This window comes from Oncorhynchus keta, chromosome 7, assembly GCF_023373465.1.
Source record: "Oncorhynchus keta strain PuntledgeMale-10-30-2019 chromosome 7, Oket_V2, whole genome shotgun sequence".
NCBI classification, from domain to species: domain Eukaryota; kingdom Metazoa; phylum Chordata; class Actinopteri; order Salmoniformes; family Salmonidae; genus Oncorhynchus; species Oncorhynchus keta.
Genome location: NC_068427.1, coordinates 13,421,732 through 13,439,939, shown reverse-complemented (window position 1 = coordinate 13,439,939; position 18,208 = coordinate 13,421,732). Strand labels below are relative to the sequence as shown.

General features: G+C 41.6%; 3 protein-coding genes across 6 annotated transcripts in view; 1 reads left to right on the top strand and 2 right to left on the bottom strand.

The window, feature by feature from the left end:
• Positions 1–10,671, bottom strand: part of LOC118386028 (E3 ubiquitin-protein ligase ubr3-like) — a 40,501-nt gene extending 29,830 nt beyond the window's left edge. The window contains exons 1-18 of the mRNA XM_052523311.1: positions 10,596–10,671; positions 8,350–8,476; positions 7,990–8,138; positions 7,782–7,819; positions 7,624–7,687; positions 7,356–7,486; positions 6,979–7,207; positions 6,672–6,851; positions 5,431–5,564; positions 5,229–5,315; positions 5,073–5,138; positions 4,898–4,987; positions 3,093–3,221; positions 2,948–3,000; positions 2,655–2,788; positions 2,434–2,519; positions 1,879–2,020; positions 985–1,081 (exon numbers count right to left, since the gene is read on the bottom strand). Of these exons, the coding sequence (XP_052379271.1) occupies positions 985–1,081; positions 1,879–2,020; positions 2,434–2,519; positions 2,655–2,788; positions 2,948–3,000; positions 3,093–3,221; positions 4,898–4,987; positions 5,073–5,138; positions 5,229–5,315; positions 5,431–5,564; positions 6,672–6,851; positions 6,979–7,207; positions 7,356–7,486; positions 7,624–7,687; positions 7,782–7,819; positions 7,990–8,138; positions 8,350–8,476; positions 10,596–10,671 (2,012 nt within the window). The remainder of the gene's footprint in view (positions 1–984; positions 1,082–1,878; positions 2,021–2,433; positions 2,520–2,654; positions 2,789–2,947; positions 3,001–3,092; positions 3,222–4,897; positions 4,988–5,072; positions 5,139–5,228; positions 5,316–5,430; positions 5,565–6,671; positions 6,852–6,978; positions 7,208–7,355; positions 7,487–7,623; positions 7,688–7,781; positions 7,820–7,989; positions 8,139–8,349; positions 8,477–10,595) is intronic.
• mettl5 (methyltransferase 5, N6-adenosine) lies at positions 9,756–15,739 on the top strand. Of its 4 annotated transcripts, none has more exons than XM_035773389.2 (8): positions 9,756–9,898; positions 11,707–11,861; positions 12,122–12,236; positions 12,318–12,502; positions 12,580–12,662; positions 12,752–12,803; positions 13,657–13,706; positions 14,096–15,739. In XM_035773389.2, the coding sequence occupies exons 2-8, from the start codon at positions 11,762–11,764 to the stop codon at positions 14,135–14,137; spliced, it is 627 nt and encodes a 208-aa protein (XP_035629282.1). In that variant the 5' UTR covers positions 9,756–9,898; positions 11,707–11,761; the 3' UTR covers positions 14,138–15,739. The 4 variants fall into 4 exon arrangements, with proteins under 4 accessions (XP_035629282.1, XP_035629285.1, XP_035629284.1 ...); XM_035773392.2 differs by having other exon boundaries at positions 9,808–9,935; XM_035773391.1 differs by lacking the exon at positions 9,756–9,898 and adding an exon at positions 10,629–10,747.
• LOC118386031 (lupus La protein homolog B-like) lies at positions 13,773–17,189 on the bottom strand. Its single transcript, XM_035773387.2, has 12 exons — positions 17,021–17,189; positions 16,440–16,503; positions 16,232–16,335; positions 15,952–16,126; positions 15,750–15,857; positions 15,544–15,647; positions 15,393–15,464; positions 15,264–15,306; positions 14,900–15,037; positions 14,627–14,816; positions 14,431–14,547; positions 13,773–14,308 (listed from the first exon to the last, which is right to left on the bottom strand). The coding sequence occupies exons 2-12, from the start codon at positions 16,494–16,496 to the stop codon at positions 14,214–14,216; spliced, it is 1,203 nt and encodes a 400-aa protein (XP_035629280.1). The 5' UTR covers positions 16,497–16,503; positions 17,021–17,189; the 3' UTR covers positions 13,773–14,213.
• Between the last annotated feature and the right edge of the window lie 1,019 nt (positions 17,190–18,208).

Below are 18,208 nucleotides of genomic sequence, written 5' to 3'. Positions count from 1 at the left end.
ATTGCCTTGGTTCAATATAGCCTACATTTGGTACAGAAATCATAGAGCAAGAAAAATGTTTCATCCATTACCCATGTAATCTTTCCTTGCCCTTAAAATGCTATTTCAAATTAAGAAGGGCTGCCAGGAGAGGACACTTCAGTAGATTTAGTCACTTCACATCTTAAAGAGATCGTCAGGAAATGAACCTAACACCATCTCTCTCTTCCACCCCAACCATCACATTTGTCTTCGGAGACGTCCAACCTAGATCTCACAAGGAAGGATTCTCAGTTGTATTACAGCTCGCAATTAAAATATTGGAACCAACCCCGCCCTCTTCACCACGTTGGCCGAACCCCTCTTCACCACGTTGGCCGAACATCTACCAGGCTATCCACAACTCAGGGCCCAAGTACCTGTCCGACCTCATTCTACTCTGCTGCCCAATAAGCACCCGTCGCTCCTCCTGGTCCGTCTCCCTTCAGCAGCCCTCTAACAGACGAAAAACTATGGGTGACAGGGCTTTCAGTTGCGCGGCTCCGCGGCTCTGGAACATACTTCCAGACACTATTAGGGCTGCAGTGTCGGTCCTTCTTTAAAAAAGGCAGAGCTCAAGACCGTGCTGTTCAGAAAGGCTTTCTCAGGAACCTCTGCTAATTCTGTTCTCATGTGCTCCAGACCTGATGACAGCTTTGATTGTTATTTTTTTTTAATTGCATCTTGGGTCTGAGAAAAGCACTTTACAAATTACATTTATTATTATTATTATTATTATGCAGGGCATGACACCCACCCACTCGGTTTCAAACATGACCGTCCCAACTGTAAAACTTAACGAACCAGAACTACATAACATGACATTCTGAATGTACTGTTAAAATAACTATGTACTCATACCTAGTCATTCAAAACCTGAAAATTATTTCACACGTTTTTTGTTGTTGTTGTAAAATAAACCATTAATTTCTTGCTGGAGACGATGAGCTTAGTGACTTAACTTACAATGCTGAGTATCTGTCCATTGCTGACTGGACATCACGACGGTAGACTGTTCTGAGAATAACCATGATGGGGTCAAACTCCTTCTCCCACACCTCCGCTGGAAAACAGAAAGACCAATACTTGAGGAACGGCTGCTAAAAAGTCACGTTGCCATAAAATTCTTTTTTTTTCTTTCTTCCCTCTCGTGGGGCCTCAGAAAGTGGAGTTAGCCTGCCCCCAAGTGGAATGTGCAATGACAGGAAATGTGGCGTTGCAATGACAATCTGACGCCTCCAATGACACAAACCTAATGGGGCTCTGGCTGTTACCACCTACCCACAAACCTTTCCAATGTCTCTATGTAAATGAGAATAAGTTGACTGAGAACACACCTGGTAAAATAAGGGTTAATAAAACCACCAACAGAACAATCATATCATCACAGAATGGCCTCATAAAACATTATACAGACTGTATGAGGTCTCCATCACAAAAAAAACCCCACTTAGACTGAAAATTGGGCCAATTTCAATTTCAAACGTGTACAGGACAATAATTAAGTCTTCATGAGGGACCACGTCTTGATTGAGACTTGTGAATTGTGCAAGTCCCTAGGCTTCTGCATGGATAGAACTAGAGTCATTTGTGGTGCATGAGTGCCCTCTCAAGGCAGATTGGTGAAAAAGCAGTGATTATGTTGAATGAAAACAATATGCTTGGTGTTGATCCAACAAAGCTTTTGGACAGCATCTATTCATTAGTCACACACCGCAGCAAAAACGTTTTGCACCGTTGTAAAACGTTTTGAAGTGAAAACTAGAGTTTCTATTGCACAAATCCAGGTCCCTCCCAGTTTAGTTCCGTTCTTTCCCTCGTGAACACATCCCAAGCCAGGAACTACAATAGACAACTTACCTTTAGGTGTGTACATGCCCTGCTGCATGGAACCCCCTAGTTCAAACACGGGGGCTTTGAAGTCAGCCACGGCAGACAGCATCTCCTCAAAGCTGCAACTTCCTGGGACGATCCCACTCTTGGGGTTGGGATTCTCAGGAATCTGAATATTCACTTCAGGAAAGTATGTACCCAGGCAAATGTGCAGCATAATTGAAGGTGATCCCAAAATGTGAAAACGGCAAGATTGATGCGTGTTAAATGATGCAATTTTTCATTGATTAAACTGGTCACAATCAAAGTCACATGTACCAACAAGGGGAGGTCTGATGAAAACGAGGTGTTTTGGTAGGTTTTCCATTTTGTAAAACAAGGACAACACAATTACACATGCTGCCAAGAAAATAAAAAACTAGCGCTTCAGAAAAAGGTTACTGACAACAGAAAATCTGGAGACCAAATATCCAGCTACCAACAAGTCATTATGAGAATCAAAGTGAGAACATACTAACCACGGGTAAGGATGTTCAATTAATTATACTGTGAATTGTGAGGCTGATAAAACAGTGAGGATACGAGGTCCAACAGTGAACTGTGGGTACGGTCGTTCATGCACAGTTGGGAGACCATCTCGGCTCTAAGAATCTCGTCATCTGCCATGCCTATCAACGAAAGGGAGAAATATTCATTACAAATGTATGAAACGAAAAACCGATGGATAACACTAATATAGTGTACAAACATACCAATTGTTGTTGATGTACAACTTTCTTCTCCCTTGTTGCATTTGCACTTACCCAAGTGGATGCGAAGACTGGACAAGATGACGAGAAACGTCAAGGCTCCCTCCAGCATTGGCCTCTCCTGCTCACCGTCAAGTGCAGTATTCTGGTGCACAGAGGCCATGGTCAACAGGTCCACCACTTTGAATCTGGATATGAAAACACATGCCAGTAAAACCTCCGGGCTACTCGTCAACTAGTTACTCAAAATGGGATTTTTCCAACAGGTGATGGATGATAAACAAGGTCAATGAAGTTCGGCGAAAAACGTCAGGTCGAAAGGACTTTTCCAGAAGGGTCGACCGTACCTCTCGAACACAGAAGAGATGAAGTAGTCTGGATCTAGCCTCGAGGCACACACCTGTCGAAAGATTGTTCTTCCCAATTATTGAATGGAGTTTAGGACCTAACAATCCCTAATGTTGAAATCACCTTGAAGAAAGTAGTATATACCTGGAGCAGAAAGATGTCTGGATCGATCATAGAGTTGCAGAAGTGAGACTGCACGTAGGTCATAGCCTGTCCTTTAATCTGCAGACCATTTCTGACCCACATGTTACTGTGGATCTCTGACAGGCTTGCCTACAAGAAAACACAAGGGACATTAACATGAACTGACATGTACCTACTGTATACATTACACTGAACAAATATTAAGGTACCTCCAGAGTGCAGTCACACAGGAACCGCTTAAACAAGTCAGTCGACGACTCCTACTCATATACAGTGCATTTGGAAAGTATTCAGACCACTTGACTTTTCCCACATTTTGTTATGTTACAGCCTTATTCAAAACTTTATTAAATAGTTTGTCCTCATCTACACGCAATAGCCCATAATGACAATAAAACCAGGTAAAGATTTTTTTAAATAAAAATCACATTTACTTAAGTCCCTCTACTCTTTGTTGAAGCACCTTCGGCAGCGATTACACCCTTTGAGTCTTCTTGAGTATGACGCTACAAGCGTCCATTCTTCTCTGCAGATCCTCTCAAGCTCTGTCAGGTTGGATGGGGAGCATCGCTGCACAGCTATTTTCAGGTCTCTCCAGATATGTTTGTTTGGGTTCAAGTTCGGGATCTGGCTGGGCCACTCAAGGACATTGAGACCTGTCCCGCAGCCACTCCTGCGTTGTCTTGGCTGTGTGCTTAGGGTTATTGGCCTGTTGGAAGGTGAACCTTCACCCCAGTCTGAGGATCTGAGCGCTCTGGAGCAGGTTTTCTTTCCCTCGATGTTGACTAGTCTCCCAGTCCCTGCCGCTGAAAAAGATCCCCAGAGCATGATGCTGCCACCACCATGTTTCACCGTAGGGATGATGCCAGTTTTCCTCCCGATGTGACGCTTGGCATTCAGGTCAAAGAGTTCAATCTTGGTTTCATCAGACCAGAGAATATTGTTCTTATGGTCGGAGAGTCCTTTAGTTGCCTTTTGGCAAACTCCAAGCGGGCGGTCATGTGCCTTTTACTGAAGAGTGGCTTCTGACTGGCCACTACTATAAAGGCCTGATTGGTGGAGTGCTGCAGAGATTGTTGTCCCTCTGGAAGTGTCTCCCATCTCCACAAAGGAACTCTGGACCTCTGTCAGAATGACCATCGGGTTCTTGGTCACCTCCCTGACCAAGGCCTTTCTCCCCGATTGCTCAGTTTGGCTGTGAGGCCAGCTCTAGGAAGGGTCTTGGTGGTTCCAAACTTTTCCCCTTAAAGAATGATGGAGGCCACAGTGTTCTTGGGGACCTTCAAGTTCTGTGCCTCGACACAGCCCTGTCTCAGAACTCGACTGACAATTCCGTCGACCTCAAGGCTTGGTTTTTGCTCTGACATGCACTGTGGGACCTTGTATAGACACGTGTGTGCCTTTCCAAATCATGTCCAATCAATTGAATTTACCACAGGTGGACTCCAATCAAGTAGTAGCAACATCAAGGATGATCAATGGAAACAGGATGCACCGGAGCTTAATTTCAAGTGTCATAGCAACGGGTCTGAATACTTATGTAAATAAGGTATGTTAATGTTTTATACATTTGCTAAATAAAAATCTAAACCAGTTCTGAGGTCTGAATACTTTCCGAATGCACTGTGTGTGTGTGTGTATGTGTGTATGTATAATAGACTAACAACTGTTTGGGTATACGAGGGAAGTCAGCCTTTCCTTTTTAGACATTGCGGGACCTTATTCACCCACAACTTCTTCTGACGTGTGAGGCATTATCAAGGCATTGAAATGGCATGTGTAATGGTCCTTTATTGGTGCAATACCTGAATCTGGAGAGGATGGACCATGATCCTCATGAGCATCTCTTGGTCTGGGAGAAGACTCTCCAGGTCAAGCCCCTGGCACTTCACTGCCTGTGAGACAATAGACATTCAACTCACAACAAAGAGGGCTTAAGCGCCAGGAACAGAACTTAAAAGTGTTGTAGATCTGTCACACCTTGCTTAGGAACATGGCGTAGTAACGGTGAAGTGGCAGGTGAAACGTCACCTGATTTGGAGCAAGCTACAGAGAAACAGAGACCAGATATAAATACTAAAGAAAATCTCTGACTACAAAATGCTTCCAGACTGTTGTGCATATTTGCAGAGTTACCTCATCCACAAAGCCAATGGCATCAAACCAGATCTGCAGAGTCTCCAAGCAGTAGCGCACCACCGTCTTGGTGTATTCCTGTGTCTCCTGCAAATAAACAATGATTTGTGGTATAATCATTTTCGGTTTCTGTGCGTAACACCTGAATGTCAAATAGCCGTAACGTGATCTGCATTACATTTAAGAGGGATATTGGACTCACTTTGACTTTGCAGTGTGTGAGGAGTCCCCACATTGGTTGTGCGCAGGCCTCCAACTCGGCCGCAAAGGCTGCATAGTACGTCTGGGACTCAAACTCCACGTGCTCACTCAACTCCCGCTTATTCAAGTTCATACCTACAGCACCAGGCAAGAGCCATATTTGTTGACATTATTATAAGTCTTAAGAATAGGGGGAATCCCATGTATGTAAGGGTAGCCTACACTCATACCATAACATAGTGGCACTATGCTCTCTGCATCTTGCCTAAGTAAGTGGATACTCCAGCCCACAGTATCTGCGGCTAGGGGTTATTTTTAGGGTTATGGTGGGGACATTGCAGGAGTGCTGCACAGACAATTCTAATAGAGACAAGGGCCGTGTTTGATAGTATCAAATCCATGAGGCATTGTGGGTAAATGGTGACTGACTGATCTACAAATAATAATGAGTAGTTATTTATGACGCAGTAGGTCGGCGGTTGCCTGCACCGTCTGCTATAATGTTGAACGAGGCAAAGGAATAACATGCTCCTTAATTGTCTTTGTCAGGTTCAATTCCTAGAAGTGTAAAATAAAAGTTGCCTTCAATGTGCCATAACATCTGTTTTGCTGGACATCTTGCTCAGCTACTGAAAATAGTGACCAGCTAAATAAGCAGTGACTACCACCAATGGAAGGGAATTACAGAGAACTAATATTGCTTCATCTGACTAAGCAGATACTAACGGGCCAATGCAGATGTCTTACTCTCAATATCAAAATAATTTCTGGTTACCTTACAAAAAAAGAGCATCTTAGCAAAGAGCAATTTCCCCAAGCAAGAATTTTCCTAGGAGTGGTCAGAGTGGGGGGGGGAATTGAAAACTAGCCATTATTGGCAGGGGTTTGTAACACTGTTATTGGTCTATTAACTCATTTATCGCCTGGTGACGTAACCAGGCAGGCCAAAACTCCCATCCCACCAAAACAGGCTGAAATTTGATCGTTTTCATATTTTCACAGTATTATTCCAACCGCAGTGTAGAAATATATAAAAACACAGAAAAATCACATTTTTGGCTGCACAGGCCTTTAACAGAGACAGATGATAGCACATGACTCCAATAGATAAAGATCAGACTAAAAATAACACCAGCTACGCTACCAGGGAATAATGATTAGTCATCCTTGAGGCAAATACTGACACATATCACAGTCCCAGCTACCACTGCTATTCAGATTCTTAAATCCACAGGGAATTACCTTGAAAGAAGGACACAAAGCTCATCCACAGCATGAGCAGTGAGTGGTCCTCCAGGAATTTCTTCGCTACACTTTGGTGTGAGAGAATATTAATAAAGTCGCTAACTAAAGGCCAGTAAGTGTTGTTCTTCAGCAGAGCCTCGCTGCAGTTGACCACAACGTGGCGGCTGTTCTCTTCATCTGAAAATAACGAGAGAGAAAAAAACAAGAGTGACCGTCCACAATGAGGCTTGGTAGTGTGGGAAGCAGTTTAGATTCACAAAGTCAGTCAAACAATCATCAGGATGGCCATTCAAACACGGCTCACCTTGAAGTTCACTTTTGATAAGGCAACTCTCCATCATGTAGAGGAGGACAGTGACCATGATGTCTAGGAGTTGACACTCCTCTGTCACGTGACGTGCTAAGTCCTCATTGCTGAACAGCTGTACACTGATATGTACGATGCGGTTGGACATGGTATCCGACTCCTGGCTTTTCATCAGAGTTTTCATGATGAACGCATAATGTTGAACAAATGTTTTCGTGAAGGTGATCTACAAAACAACAACAACAACAAAAAGCACAACAATTAAACAGGTAATAATTGACTACATTCTGCAGTCCTAACAGCTTCTCTAAAAAATGTGTTTTAAAGAATGCAGCAGAGCCACTAGCCTTACAGCTACAACCTGAAATACATACCTTGTAGTCTTGATCTGGCAGCATGTTCAGTAGAAAAGTAACCATCTTCTGAGGAAACTCGTACTTTATTGTCCAAAACAGCAACTCCTCCAGAAAACATTTGTGTTTCAGAGAGTCCATAATGGATGGATCTAAGGAGAGAATATACATTATTCAAACTGGTGACTCCTGCCAATGTTGAGTTTCACATTTATTTTTTAATCACTTTTTTAAAAATCAGTGTATCATTCATCATTACATAGAATGTAATGCTTGTTATGTAAATTACCTTTGGTTGAGCTACTAAGTTTCACCCTCTTTCTCTGTCCAATAGATTGCCCATCTTGATCCTCCTTTAAGAAAAACAATGGGAAGTATTATAACTACTGTATCTATATTTCAATACTGAGAAGAAAGACTAACTATTCTGATACAGTATTCACATACCTCTTTATTGGACTCAGAGCTGGATGGTGCTGCGGCTCCTAAAGAAAACAGAGCAGAGACAGATGGCAGTCATTACTTCTTTATTTCCTTGATTAATGAGTCATTGAGAAATACTACTTCCATAATGTTTCCATACCACAAACAAATGGCATGCTATCAGGGTCTCTTATTTTGAGTTCCAACTCCTAAAGAGTGGATGAGGTCTTACCCAGTAAGCCCAGAGCCCCTGTCTCAGAACCTCGTGTGGGCTCTGCAGCCCCAGTCTGGGCCTTCTCCTCCACAGACACCAGGCCTGAGTTCTTCAGTGCTGACAGGTAGTTCTCGTAGTTCTTTTTGCAAATACATTCTCTTCTTGACCTAAAGGGCATATTTACATGAGATATGTTTTAAACTAACAGACATTCATTAGCATGTGTGGAGCATTGAATTATTATGGTTTGGCAATATTGATTAGTATCATGTCACCTTTTGATAGCCCCCCCCCGGTCAGAATAACAAATCACTCAATGGCACTATGAGTAAGTGGAAACAGACATATTTACCCATGCTCAGGTCCTTGAATGTTTGCTGATTCGTTAGGATCTTTGTCAGCACAGTTCTCATTGCTCCACCCATCTTCGTCAGTTCTTCTAGGAAGGTGATCTGGGGCTCTAGCTGCTGTAAGACCTTCTGTAGGTCCCTCTCAGCTGATGTGTCTGTTAGAGCAAGGTATGATAAAAGTTGTGAAATTAAAATGTGTCAGAAGGGCTCATGAAAACAAGCAGAACGACCTACATAAGATAGTTGTAAAATAACTTTCTCCACAATGTTTTGTTCTCCGAGGGCTGTTTAATTGCAATCAGGTGTAGACGTAGTGCGATGCTGTTTCTCCCACCTGGTTCAGTGTATCCATCCCTTAGGTACTGTATGATACAGATGATGAAGCGAGGGAGGACCATCTCTGACATCAGTAGTAAGTCTCGGGGGACTGAAGGAACATTCTCCCCAGTTCTTAACCGATGCCGTCTGCAAAACCTGACAGAACAACATCCATATACTTTTTTTTCATAACCAAGAGAAGTACCTAAAATAAATTGTGGAAGTAATTGGGAACAATTACAGGACAACCTATCTAATACTAGCAGTGTATTTAGTCTGCCTTTGATAGTGGAATATGTGCATTTTAAGTTAGGCTAGTAGTATATCTGACTGCCTTGAATAAAATGTCATGCAGTGTCCTCCATCAGACAAAATAACTGCAGAAGTGTAAACTAATAATTTAAAGGAATGGTGGGGAGTAAGCTGCAAAAAAGACAGGTTATTTTCTAAATGAAATATAACATATGTGACATCGATATGAGTCAGAAGCATTTATTCTGTCAAAATTGACTAAAGTGTAAATAGTGCCATTAAGTAATTGTCATCCAAAACTGAGTTTTGCGGAACTTGTGGTCGTGACTTGCGTCAGAACACAAATGAAATTTTGGTTCGTTTCAATCCTGCCCACAAGTAATCATCAGTTCGGAGTGCAGCTGCAAGACCCTATTGTAATGCCCGTGGTAAATGTGTGTTGACTTCGGTAATCCCTGCGGGGCTAGTTACGGACCATCTAAATTACACCAAGTACATAGGACAATTGTAAAATTCCAATAATCCAAATTTCAATGACTTAATGTATAGTCGGTTTGAGTTAAAGTAATTCATATACAAATATTTAATAAAAAACTAAAAGGTGGACAAAATTGAAATATTGTCTTGTTAATTGGTGGTCCGTAACGTGCCCCAGGGATAGGCTATCCAAAGTCAAACCAACTTTGCAATGGGCACACACCAGACTGAAGCTAATTGGCAGAATAATTTGGTTAACTCTTCCCACCTGCAAACACACACCCACTTCAAACCACACCCCAAAACCAACTCGCGTTTGAATTGAATCATGGCCTCTAATTAACCAAATCTTTAAAAATGAGGCCAAATCAGGAAGTGCAGTCGACCCTTTAAATCTAAACATGAGCTGATATGTTACAAGAAGTGATTCTGCAGGGACAAATTGTAATTATCCTAGAAACCTTGTAGGATTAGTTCATTTCAATAGCACAGTATTTGCATTAAGAATATGAAATGCGAACCTATAAAATGCAAGTATTACGTTTTGTTCAATTGGATTCTTAAAAGGTAAACTGTTTCTGTTGGGTATACAGGTGTATACACCTCTGCGGTGTTTATAGCCATTGTTCAAAGCTGTGTGTACTTGACTAGATTGCTGGGGTTGGGTCCTATGACAGTGACGAACTAGCCTCTGGTGTTTTGTTAGCTAGCTAACGCCCAATTCATTTTTTTTCCCCCAAATAATTTGTATTTTCAATAATTTGAGCTTTTTCAGAGCTCAAATTCGCGAAAAAAGATCCGGATTAGCCTGCGTTTAGACATTCTAACTAGTGCCCCCATTAAAAAAGTTTAGGTTTTGTATAGCTAAATATGAATGGTTTTTCAATCAATAGCATGTTCAGTGACAACATGTCAGTAAAATTAAGGGGACCTGTCACAACGGCACAGTTGCTATATAAACTAGACTCCGTGAGGCAGCATACATACTAGGTAGAACTTTACGAGCAAACGTTAGCTGTTAGCCAGCAAACTGGGCATTATGACAGCCTAGCTATAGCTAGACATGCCCCATACATTGTTAAAAATGGTTTGATTATGTCAGTTGCTGTCAAAATGGCAAGTATTATCAATTCATTAGAAAATGTCACTACAATCTTGCTAGCCAGTTGCCGTTAGCTAGCTAACGTTAGCTATTAGCCAGCTAGCGCTCTTAAGCTAAGGACTTACCCAGTTTCTCGCATGACATTACTATCTCCACAGTCACAGGCCCCACCAGCCTGGCTCCTGAACATATTGAAATCATGGCCTGTGTGATCGCCGTTGTTAAAACACTCTGCGCAGAGTGACATGCAAGGAGAAATGCCACAAGTCCGACAGCGGTAAGCCACAAAATTTGCTGTCCAAACCAAGCCGCATAGAGTAGCATTGTCATAGGACCGGACCGTTTTGCAGAACTCCTCGAAACCTTCTTCTCCTGCTATTAGACATTTACACCAGTCAAGAGCCTCGGTGTCTGCCGGTGGCTTTTCTGGATTAAGAACAGAATCAAGCAGCTCTTGAAGTTGTCGGACACCAGAGCTGTTGTCAGTCCGATTAAGGTCTGACTTTAAATGAGCAGCAGTAGATTTCTTGTCCCGGCGTAGCAGCAACGCCGCCATCATGCACTCTGGCTTGTACACAAATGTATTTTTGTTGTCCTGTTGCTACGTTCTCGTAATTTCTCGCGATACATTCGATATTGTGTTCACTGTTTGTGTTCCGCGTCTATTGTGTTAAACCAATGACGTATATAAATCACTGGTTCAAACACACTGACCTGGCTTAATTGCAAATCCACATCCAGTTTGGCAGGTGATCAAGCTGTGTAGTAGTTTCGGCTACTGCTGTCCAGTAGGCAGCTGATCAACCGTGACCATGCAATTTTGTACACCAAAAGTTATATAGATAAACCATCACAACTCACGATTACATTAAACTAGCTAATCCCTAACTATGGAATGATAATTCCAATGGTGGCAGTAACTAGTGGAATCAGAAAATGTTATGCATGTTTTGTATTGCAAAAACACCATGATCATAGAGCTGTACTACTTTTCTTAGCGTCTGTTCCACATCGGATTGTTTTCATTGAGACCCCACTAATGCGGAAGTGTCACTCTGTACACCTTCCCCGTGGCTCTGAAGAGGGGTGTGCTGTGAGTTTTAGCATTCTATGCCATATTCTAGCTCAAATGTGGCCAGCAAAGGTAAACAATCAAACCAATTCTTGGATTGTATTTACAGGGAGCAGCTATCGAGTACAATCTAGCTTCCTTGATATATGTTGTCTTTCCGATAGGGCTCTCGGCGTTGTGTGTTAGTTGTAGCAGGTCAAGGTTTGCTATCCAGCCAATATGAAACTGAAAGAGTTGGAAAGTTGTCTTCAACAAGTGGACGCCTTTGAAGAACCCAAAATTCTTCTTGAACAATATCCAACCAGCCCTCACATTGCAGGTAAGACTACTCTACAATAATCAATATAGGTGGCCCACTAAAGCTATAACATTACAAACGTGTGTTTGTTGTTGAAGGTAGACTCAGCCATATGACATCACGTCATACACATCAGAGCGACTTTTGCATAGATGTCAACTACAACAATCTGCCAAAACCTCCTACTTGCTCTTCACAATTTGTTTGCATGCCAATTTGAATTGTGTTGTAATTGTAATTGCTGAGTCTAATTTTAGTAATTTAAACATGTATCTTTTCAGCATGTATGCTTTATACAATCCACAACACATTTGATGACATCGAGGGCAAATTGGTTGCAGATTTGGGATGCGGATGTGGCGTTCTTAGCATTGGAGCAGCAATGCTTGATGCAGGGTAAGAAAATAACACCAACTGTCTGAATAAAGGTTATTGTACTGGAGTATTTATCTAACCACTCACCTTCCTCTCTTATAGTTTGTGTGTTGGTTTTGACATTGATGACGATGCACTGGAGATATTCAAAAGGAACTCTGAGGAATTTGAGCTGACCAACGTAGACCTGATCCAGTGTGACATGTGCTCCCTGAGATCCCATGCATATGCCAAGAAATTTGACACTGTGATAATGAATCCTCCATTTGGTACCAAACACAACCAAGGTGAGATCACATTTTAAGGTGATAAAACAACCAATTGATGTGTTATAAACTTTTTGATTGCTTTCTCAAAAATAAAGGTATGGACATGCAGTTTCTGAGGACAGCTTTAACTATGGCAACAACAGCAGTATATTCCCTTCACAAAACATCAACACGAGGCGTAAGTTGTCAAAACACTCCATGGTGTACTACTCTTTCACCAACTTCTGTCATAAGTGTTGTCTAATTCCTCTTTTTGCCTAATTGCAGCACATACAGAAGAAAGCAAGTGACTGGGGAGTAAAAATGGAAGTAATAGCAGGTAAATGTCACAATGGAGTTGTAGTACTCAAGTCTCGATTGATTACTTCTGACTCACCTAACCGTGACTTGTACTTGATAGGCAAACTATTAGCAGCAAGGGTTGTTCTCTAGCTCCGCCTCCAATCATAGGCTACATAACGCTCAAGCAACTGTTGCTTCCTCGTAACCACCAGTCTACAAAATTGATATTAAGTTTAAAACAGTCTAGCAATGTTGTTCTTTCACCTTGAGTATAGAAAAGTAGGCTGTTTGAATGTCATCTCGCTCACTTTTTTCCCCACAGCCAGGTTCTGAAGTCTCCCTTACATTTTTGGTATTCGCCCACATGTGAATGTGAAAAGTAGAGCTGAGAGCCTGTTTATTATTGACATTCTTAATCTGACAGGAGTAATAGCCAATACTGTCTAGAGAATTTATCCCTTCAAAACATTGCTGATTTGACAACTGTTGAACATTAAATTAAATGTGTGTGAGCCTGTTTATGGACATGTTTCATAGGCTATTGCAGGCAATTATCACCATTGGGTGACAAATCTTTCCGTCAAATTTCTGCCGGGCAGATATCTACCATATAAAGAGGCGCTAATCTACTGTAGAAGCCAACAACCAGCACTAACCAAAATGTCTAAAGAACTCCATTTTGCTTTCACTTTGTGCACATAAACCAATGTTCATGTATTTTTTTAACCCCGACTTGAGCACATGGACTAGGACTCGATAGACAGCCATAGGAACTCTACCACCGGCAACTGAATTAGCCAGAGGGACTTGTGACTTAACTACAACACTGCAGTGGAGGTGATGGACAGGTACACCTAAATGAAACCTGACAATGTTTCTCTCCTTGACAGAGCTAAGATATGACTTGCCAGCGTCCTACAAGTTCCACAAGAAGAAATCGGTAAGAAAAATGTTGGCATGTCTGTAAATTGTTGAGACAAGTGCTTTGAACATATGCTTCTGAGAATCTAACAATCAAAACTTTAATGGCTATTCACAAAAGTAAAAGGAACAAGATCTATGCTTTAGGACTCAACCGTATACACTTGATTAAAACAAATTGAGAGAAAAGAATGGCACTGATTAACAATTTTCTATTAACATGCACATCTTTGTATGGAGGTGACTAAAACAGGCGTAATATGCTCCTGCTGAAATGATTTGTTTAGATGCAGTCAACACAACTAATGAAATAAGGCCCATAAAGTATGTTCAGGGTAGAAATTGATAGGTATTGACAATGTAAGATGCACACCACTTTCCAGTATCATATTCTAAATTGTTTTCTAGGTTGACATCAAGGTGGACTTTCTACGGTTTTCCACAACATGAAGCCTCCACTGGAATGGAATAAAGTTCAATGGGTATCTTTTCAAATAAAATGCTTCAATGAGACGTGCTAGTACATTTAAGAACCATTTTCAGTTTTGACAACTTTTGCAGCTGGAGCATCAGCATCTTTGCACACTCCTTCCAGGGCTCGCTTCTTCGGGCTAGGAGGTGCTATTGGAGAAATGGAAGTTAGGAGATGATTAGATACTCAATTGTTCCAAAGTTTATAATTGACAGACATGTCTCAGCAGAATCATATAATTATATTGTGTGACTAACATAACTACTCTTACCGTCATCATCACTATCATCAAATTTGGTCTTTCTGCCTTGGTAGTGTGATTTGCCATCACGTCCACCCCTGTCCCTTCGTCCTCCTCTCCCCCCTCTACCACCTGATTTTCGGCCACCTGTAAAGAGAGGAAATGCATCATCAGATCAGAAATGACATTATGAAGAGAAATACAAAAACGCCTTGAAATCAGTTACCTCTACCACCTCGACGTCTGTTGAGAGATTCCTGTTGGTCTTCAATTATTTTTTTCAGAGCTTCCCTCTCTGCATCTCCCTCCACCACCTCCCACGTAACGTCTTCGCCTTTAATTTTCAAGTTTCCTCCACTTGCTTCCTTGGCCTTATCAAGAGCTTCCTTGGCACTCACTCTGAAGAGGATGGTACCCTGTAAGATACATAATTATTTCCTATGAACCACCCTTCAATTACAAATGAATGTCAAATGGTTTATTACACTGCAATTACTACCTCTTTGGCACCCCTGGTGAAATCAATCCATTTGATTTGACCATGACCTGAGAACACCTCGTGAAAGTCCTCTCTTGAAACACTGTCAAGATTGCCTGAGAACTTCAACAGGCATCCGGTCTGCTCGTCCAGAGATTTCTATAGTGTAAAATAAAGCAGCAGACCATTAGAATAACTTTAAACCTCCCTGTTTTGGGAAGAAAGATACACAGGGTCCTGATCAATAGAAGCAAACAGGAGAAAAATGGCTTAAATAGGTGGTGCTACACAAACTAGTCCAATAACAGATGCTACTTTCAAAATGTTCAGCCATAATGAAAACAATCACAATAAGGATTTGTGATATCTCTGGAAGTGCTCTTACCATTTCTTCTTCTTCTGCTTGTTTTTGTTTTTCGTCCTTGTCACTGTAGAACACATTTAATTTGGAACAATTTACTATAACAATTCAGGAAGAAAAAAATCATGATTAAAAGGTCAGTAATGTGCTCACTGTTTAGCCTTAGCCTTGGACTCTGCTTTTAACAGTTTTCTATCCTCTGATTTCTTTGCATGGTAGTCCTCTCTGAAAACACAAGCGCAGAGTTAATTCATACCCTTTTCACCATATTAGACTTGGTCGCGGTAGCTTAGCCTCCGCCTACCTTGAAAGTATAATCATTTCATTTTCTTTGAATGATTTGGTGTCTGTGCGTGCTAGGAACTGCTTTGATGCTTCTTCAGTGTCAAAAACCAGGAATACTGAGCCCTGAAAATGGATGGAGATGCTGAGTGTTTTGTATTACACGCATTGTTTTCATGTACCAAATAAACTTCCCCCTAGTGGGATAATAAAGTTGATCTGAATCACCTTGAAATTCTTTTGTAAGTTGCGTCTCATCTGAATGTTTTCTATGACGCCTTTCCCTTTCAGCCACCCCTCGATTTCATCAAGGGTTGTCTCCAATGGGAAACCTTTCTGGAAGATCATATAAAATGTTTAACATACAAACACAGGGCTCCAAACAGCTGTAATTAGGTGCAAAACTCGAATCTTGGAAAATTCAACTTACAATGTACACAGATTTGTGTTTGAGGGCATCTTTGTACTTGTCGTTCAGTTCTGGTAAGGGCTTGCTTGAAATTCTCCTGATTTTTGTCGTATCCTCACTCAATTCCAAAAGGCCAGTCTGGGATTTCTTCAGAGACTCAACAATTACACTGTGATCGGTTGTCAAGCATTTCAGCCTGAAAATAGTAAGGGGAAAGTTAGGAATTATGTTACAGCGAACAATAAACACGTAGGCCTTACTAAGTCCTAAGCTTCAACTGATCATATTAAATTGCACAAACCTGTTAAACTTGAGCATGGTTTCCAGAGTCACCCAGCCATCATCGAGCTGCAACTGTTCTTTGAGGAACTTGTCTCTTGGAAGGTTGTGATCACCGAAGTAGTACTTTGAAGATGAATAAAAACGTGTCAATCAGGGAAGATCAGCATTATCCAGGTTAGTTGTCAGTATACATCACCATATTTGAATATACAGCTACAGTATAATACCTCAAGCTGTTGAGCCACCTTCTTCTCAAGTTCAGACATTTCTTGAATTTCTGCCATGATGAGTCTGAAAAGAATAAGTAAATGGAGTATTTATTCGATCAAAATGTGACAAAATCAATTGATTTATAAGCAACACAAACCAAATGGGAATGCTTTAGCGACATGCACGAGCAGTGACAGCTAATTACACAACGGACAAGCGCATGACGTTTGCGTGGGGAAAAGCCTTTGCTCACCCACGTTTTCACTCCTGACTGAAGACAGTCATGTTACCCAGCCTAGCAAGCTACCTAGTACTATAGAAAGCCCGTGTGAATTAATTGCGTTCACGAATGGTTACAGTAACAGCCTCTAAATCCAAAGGAAGACATGGCCTAACGGGCCGTTTACAGCGTGTCCAGCACGTACATGAAATGCCTCGCTCGGTCTGCTAACTCGTTACGTTAGCCTGCTAGTTAGCTAGCGTGCAACTGTTTCTTTCTCCACGGGCCTCTAAAATATAAGATAGGCCAATTCTATACCAAATAAGATGACTTGCATAGGAAGTTTAAACGCTGGTTAATTGTAATATATTTACTTACTGTGATATATTGACTGGCTACCTGCAGAAATTCAGATTGATGAGAAGGTTTTCTTCCACACGCGCTAAATCACGTTGGCAAGCAAGTGGGTTGTCCTGTGTGCTACGGAGATCGTTGAGGGCCAAAACTGCCTTGGTGTGCCAAAGATGTATAACTAAACCAAGTAAGACCACTGCCTGTCATTTACAATGGAACAAATGAGTCACAGTGGGCAGAACAAGAATGGACGTGGGCAGAGCCAAGCACACGCTAGCGAGATCCTATTGGCGCCTTTGCATTCCTTCTACACAGCGCGATTTTAACTTTTGCGTAGGGTAAAAGTGTACTAAACTTAGTCCACTCTGTTCATAGCAGATTCTAGTTTTGGGAACAGACATCTGTATTGAAAGTAACTGTTTCATCGATGAGCGCATTTGCAGAATGTCGGCCAAAATCGATCTGGGTCCATCTTCTCTCAGGGCCCGCCCATGGGCTTCCTCTCACTACCATATTTGGCAGTGAATGGAAACGCCAAGCGGATGCTTCACATTTATACATCCAGTGAAATATCTGCCTCATTGTACTGTGGTTTTACGTTCTGCACTGAAGCCTAGACTACAGTACAGCGCTGCCTAAATTCGTATTCGATGAGGTTTAACGGTGGTTGGCATACAATAAATATTGCATTACCGCCACCTATTAGACTGGAGTATAACTCAATTATACTAACATACACAAATACAAAAAATACCCTACCATCTAATGCGAAACTCACAAATAAAAAAAATACCATACTCCTCTATTTAAATATATTTAGTCCTACTTCAGGCCAACAGTCTGAAATGATGGTACACTACCACTTAATAACACACCCTGTAACTCTTCTGATGTCAAGTGTCGCACACTCAAATACCTCTCTGCAGCTGCCACCACAACCGCTATTTTCTGCGACTTACGTTTCATCCCTGCAGTACAGTTGATAACCATTACTATAAATGCCAAAAATCCAATCTTACTGAAACATATATCACTTGTTGGTTCATTCTTATGTACTGGTACAGATCTACTACTCACACCACTCCTCTTAGGATCCCTCCCCATTGACGCATCTTCTTCTACTTTCTTCACTGCCTCAACATATGACAACTTCTGCACTACTCTAATCCTGAAAAACTCAACCTGTCAGCTTTCACAATTACCGCTATCCTA